The 6,114-nt window shown below is 39.3% G+C and overlaps 1 protein-coding gene across 1 annotated transcript in view; it reads left to right on the top strand.

The window, feature by feature from the left end:
• LOC138030637 (uncharacterized) overlaps positions 1-1,125 on the top strand; it is a 16,880-nt gene extending 15,755 nt beyond the window's left edge. Inside the window, exon 7 of the mRNA XM_068878520.1 lies at positions 1,016-1,125. Within this exon, the coding sequence (XP_068734621.1) occupies positions 1,016-1,125 (110 nt within the window). The remainder of the gene's footprint in view (positions 1-1,015) is intronic.
• Positions 1,126-6,114: the final 4,989 nt, after the last annotated feature.

Below are 6,114 nucleotides of genomic sequence, written 5' to 3'. Positions count from 1 at the left end.
TTGTATCATGAAATGCTGATTGCTTCCACTGCTTGCGTCAAGGGCGCCGGCTGTTAATCAGTTCAGCGTGTAAGTTAATTTAACTTCTTAATTTTAGATAGGTGAAGTACTCAAACTCGGTAAACTAAGTTTACCTTTTAGCAATTTAGCAACTGCATTGTGGCGAGATAACTCGTCATGGTGGCGACTTTGATTGCATATTGGTGGAGAGTTTGCTGGTGTCGAGTCTTCCTGGTGGCGAGATGACTAGATACCGTTTCGAGAAAGGTTGTCCTAAAGAAGCATAAGAGCGTTCGCGACAATGCCGAAAGTATGGGACAGTATTCAATATGTAGTGAATGCCCAGAATCGAAGATGCCACGACTGTACAGTGAAGCCCTACGATAGCGAGCTATTTGGATGAAAGAGTTCTTAGGATATAGCTTTGATGAAGTGGCAGTACACGCAGACTTATGTTGAAGCTCTATCCCGCCATCACGCAACCAAAACACGCTACCAAAACACGTTCACAAACAAAAGGGTTTAGTAGCAAAAACGATGGCTCTTCACGTGCGCCACGACTTTTGGTACATTTCTTAAACTTTCTCTGCCAAACATGACATAAAATAAGTAAGGTTAAAGCCTTCAGAATCCTGCTCTCTCTGTGAATCCTAACCCTTTGTTACTAATTCATGGCATGGATATTTTGACTGAATTTTGAAACTCACTCACATCTCAATGTCAGTAACACAGCATGAACGTGATTGTATTTCCAGGTGACGTTTTCGATAGCACTGCCGTCACATTTTCGTTGACTCAAACTGGCAGTTCAGCATAATGCCTTTAGACATTGTCGCGTACGCTTTTATGCTTCTTTTGGACAACCTTTCTAGAAACAGTTTCTTGTCCCAACATTTCTTAGAAAGGGGAATATTAGAGATGTTTGGCGGGGTGAGGGGTTATTAGAAAATGTGAGTGTGGAAGGGATAAAAATTGAAAGGGGAATGTTGACCGTTTGATTTGTCCCATGTTGCAGGACTACGAAGAACCCTTGATTGTAGTACTGTCAAAACGTGCTACTCAGTAGCAATTGGAACTGTGACCATCAAAACCTGTCAATCGAAGGAGGAGTGTGATTTACGGTAACAACAGATTATAACCGCAAGAGCAGATTACTGTGGCTCGAGACACTTTGTTTAGTACATGAACCTTATTTGCTATCACTTTCAAGTCACTTTCTTCAATTCTAAGTGTTAAAAGTTGACCAAATATACGATGAAAAGTAAGGCATCCTTATCATCACGACTTACTTGACTATGAATCGTTTCGCAAAAACTGTTTTTTACATTCATTTAATGTCATCGCAAGAGACTTATTCCTTGTGTGACTTTTTATTGGAAATTAGTATATAGAGTGGTTTTCAATTGAGTATCGAAAGCAATTAGCGAGTTACTTTGGTTTTCCATTACTTCACTAAGTGATTGGTTCAAAGTTCTCGCGCCACTTTTTCAATCAATCAGAAGTGAAACTAAAACCAAGCGTGGCTCGCGCGTGCACATTTTCCCGCCCTTTGTGTTGGCTACGTGTAATTACTTCGAGTGTTGATTGGTTTACTGGATTGTCTCGGTCCTTTTTGATTGGCCAAAGTAATTACTTTGGTTTTGGTTTTGGTTTTACGACACTCATTTGAAAACCGCTCTACCACACACGTAAATAGTGCTTTCCGCGCATAAACAATTATTCACCTCAGTGTCGGTAAAAGTGGTAATTATCCACCACTACTCACCTCCACTGTTAACTCATTGCTAAGTAAGAAACGCTGATTAGTAGAAGACTGCCTCTCACGAGCTGGTGTTGGAACATGATGAAGAAACTAAGAGACGAATTCAGTTGTCGGATATAAGACACTATTGAAATTTATATAACACCGCTTTGAAAGGTTTTAGTTTACTCTGAATAATGAACACGCTAATTTTCCTTTCTGTTTAGCAAATAAGGTCCTTTATTGTTCAAATTGTCCACAGCAAACCTTTAAACAAGATGCATTATTTTAGTAGATTTGTGTTTGATTGAAGTAAAATGTAACAAAAAGTGATAGAGAAAAATTTTCTACATAAAGGCAACTCTTGCGAAAGAAATGTGTGAAGAGTTTTGTTTTTACTGTTGAGGGCTTCCGGTCTCCACTAGCTACGATTTCCTTCCCTTCCCCAGATCTATTTGCCCACGCAGGAAAATCCCGAGGAGGCATCACTGTAGCTTGCCTGTATATAGAGTTAAAGTGATGTAGTATTGCATATGTAGTGTGTCTGCATTACCAGGAAAAATATCGACTTTAAAGCTGCAAGCGCGAACGGAATAATTGGGAGACAAGACGCTCAATAAAAGCGTACACTGTGTCGTCTGTGGTACGTGTTACACAAAAATTTGGGTGGTATTGAACTGCAGAGTTCCAGTTAATTTATTCAAGTGGGGGGTCATTAAGACCATTTGAGGGTCACCCACATGTCGCGCCAGCAGAAGCCCTTTGGCTGACACGTCCACACCTTTAAATTATTTTGTAATATCCTGTCCCATTTTGAGGTCTTTGGTAATAAATTCAGTTTAAAGATAACAAAAACGCTCTTGAGTCAAATTCACTCGTTTCTTCTCAGATAAAGGAAAAAAATAACATAGCTTTTATAGAAAGCTCTGAATCGAATTCTCATCGAAAGATTAATGACAATAGATCATAAAAAGACGAAGATTTCTGCAATCTCTGACTTATATGATGTTTTGTCAAAGGGAAGAAATTGATCACGTGCTATGCAACCATCAAGTGCACGTGATCACCTTGTGTCAAGTGAATGAACTATGGGAAAGCATGTTAATCGTTCGTTACAACGTCTTTGGTTTTTGTGTCACGGCTCGCCGTGACACTATTGTCAGAACAAAACTCTCCCGATTAGTCTTGTTAGCAGTAATCGGGTCCCCGATTGGACGTCCATTTCCGTATGTGGACATCGATTGGTCGCTTTTTTGCGTGTTAAAAGCAACCAGTAGGCCGATCAGCAATCGGAGAAACCGAGTAGCATCAGGAATTTCGGGTCGACCCGATGTACAGTTTTGGAAAGTTCGTCCTCTTGTCTGAATCTGGTCGGAATCGTTGCGTATGTTTCAGTCTACGTCGCCATTTTAGATGGGATCATAGTGTATGAAGTAAGCCGCATTTTTCATCATGTTTTCCTTCCTACCCAGAAGCGTTAACTGGCACAGTTTTCTAGAAATGTATAATTGTGTCTTGTTGATAGGCTCTAAAAGCTGTAAACTCACAACTATTTGTCTTAAAGCACTTGATTACAAGAAGTTCACCAGACGTTTTAATAAGAGTTAACTGAATAGAGGGTAATGTGAAGTGCTAGATTTCTATCCCATATGAACCATGTGAGCGTTAGGCCAACTGGGATGGAAATGGGCCCACACAAGGACAGAGAAAAACTCTGACCAGGGTGGGAATTGAACCCACGACCTTCGGGTTAGATCTAACCCGAAGGTCGTGGGTTCAATTCCCACCCTGGTCAGAGTTTTTCTCTGTCCTTGTGTGGGCCCATTTCCATCCCAGTTGGCCTAACGCTCACATGGTTCATATGGGATAGAAATCTAGCACTTCACATTACCCTCTATTCAGTTAACTCTGTTTAAAATATAAGTGCTACACGGCCAACGTTTGTATAAACGTAACCTTTCCTTGTTTTAATAAGAGGATCGTTTGTGATGTTCGCTCCGATGAGCCGGATATCAGTCCCCTATTTGAAACTACGAAACTTCTGCGGGAGGCGGAATTCATTCCCCTTGTGGAAAGCAATAAACTCCTTCGGGAGGCAGAATTAACTCCCCTCGTGGAAAGCAATAAACTCCTTCGGGAAAAAAGAACACATTTCTTTCCAGGGAGGCTTGGAACTGGTCAGTGTAAACCGCAGACTGCAGACTGCAGACCACGGGTAAAATGCAGACTGAGGTTATAATTTAACTGTTGAAAAAGCCCAAGCCCATAAGAAATGCTAACACTTAAGCCTAATTAGGCCAAAGGTTAGCATTTCTAAGGGGTTTGAATGCAGACTGAGGTTATAACGCAACTATTAAAAAGCGCAAACCCCTTAGAAATGCTAACCTTAGTCCGAATTAGGCCTGAAACAATATTAAGGCTTAACTGTTAGCATTTCTAATGGGTTTGGGCTTTTTCAGCAGTTAAATTATAACCTCAGTCTGCATTTTACCCCTGGTCTGCAGTCTGCGTTTTACACTGACCTGGCTTAGAACTCTTTTTGGAGACGAAATTGTTCAGCGTTATGGCAAATAAGGAACCCTTTGTACCTCCACACGCTAAAATCTCAGATGAAGGTAGAAATTTACCGTTGGCTTCGTCAACTTGTAAACAAATTTGTCGATTGCAAGAACGTACAAGTACGCGTTGTGAGAAATACGATCCTTTTACTCAATTCTCGAAGGCTGTGCGAAGTAAGAGTAAATGCATGTTTTACCATTGGCCGATTCATTTTGTGGAATTAAGTGAATCAAGTAACATATCCGCAAATATAGCTACCTCCGCTCTCAGCTGTGAAAATGCAAGGTTAAAGTTGCAACGCACTTCAGTGAGATCAACAGTCTGGCCAATTTCAAGGAATGCAAAAGTTGTATAGAGAAAGAGAAATGACAGAGAACCATCTAGAATAAACCTTACAAAAGTGTTATCCCTTTTGAGAAAAAGATCAATGAGGAAGAAAGTTAAATCTTTTTACACAGTTCAGTTCCTGGACAAAAGATATCAAAACTCGTTGAGATTTCAGATAATTTTAAGACAGGGCTAGTTATTTACACAGAGAGAACCGACAGTTTCTTTAGCAAATATTTTTGTAAGGTTGTGAAAAAGGAAAAGTATCGTAGAGGGCATTGCTGTAAGAATAGATGGTCTAAAGCGTTGTTAGCTCTCTATCTGTTTAGTCATTGTGAAAGCAAGTACCCGTCTTCAAAGTCAAGCACAAGAATTTCTGGTGTACAAAGGAAAGTGCCAAATCTCTTGACAATTTAATATACATCAAATACTTCAGATTCAAAATAAAAATTGAACGTAAAGCAGTTTTGTGTAACTTGATTAAAAGAAATTTGTTACTATCTGGTGACATTGAATTAAACCCAGGTCCTCAGCAATGCAGGAATAGTGCAATTAGAGAATGTTCTTTAGGTTCATCATGGGCACTATTGACAGTAAGACTTCGTGAACTTGGATTGTGTCCATTAGATGAGTAGTGGAGGTGACTGTTTATTTAGATCAATCAGTTCACATCAAATGTTTGGTATTCCAGATTACAATACACTCATTCGATCAACAGCAGTTGAGTATATGAGGAGTTATCCGGAACAATTCATTGAAAGTAATACTGAAAACTCGTGGATAGAGTACTTGAACAATATGTCGAGGCAAAAAAGTTGGGCAGATGCCCTTTTAATACAATCAACTGCAGATTCTCTTCGTGTGAGAATTTGTATACAATTTTGAATCTCATAGTAACTTTTCTGACACAACAACTATTGACCCAGTTACATGTCAAACTGAAACAAGACAGTCTTTCTATAGGCCATATTGATGAATTTCATTATGTATCAACAGTTCCTGCAGTACCTAATACTGAACAAGTGGTTTGTTATAATTCATTAAGCACTGACTTGGCATTTGGTGCTTACAAAACTGAGAAAACAGTTAATACACAATCAGGGGAACTGAGAAAACAAACATGTGTCAATTCCCAAGAAAATTACAACACTTACCTGAAACAATTGACCAGACAGGGGAGGAGAGTTGTAAAAGTCTGAAGCCTAGTCAATTCCGACCAAATTTCTCTTCTTTCAAATACATTATATCAACAAAAATATTTCTCGTCAAGCGTTGCATCTTTTATGTTCAAATAACCGCTAAACCGCAACTTTTTAACGATCTATCCGTAGATATTTTTTCAGAATTTAATATTCTCTGTCAAAATTTGCACAACAGTCAAATCACAAAAATAGCAACGCACGCAACAAATTTACTCGCATCTACCTCTTCGTCGAATTCTCATGCTTAACACAGGAATTTTTAGTTCTTGTGAAAATCCTTCTATA

The sequence above is a fragment of the Montipora capricornis genome, chromosome 13 (genome assembly GCF_036669925.1).
Source record: "Montipora capricornis isolate CH-2021 chromosome 13, ASM3666992v2, whole genome shotgun sequence".
Classification (NCBI taxonomy): domain Eukaryota; kingdom Metazoa; phylum Cnidaria; class Anthozoa; order Scleractinia; family Acroporidae; genus Montipora; species Montipora capricornis.
This window is presented reverse-complemented; position numbering and strand designations above follow the sequence as displayed.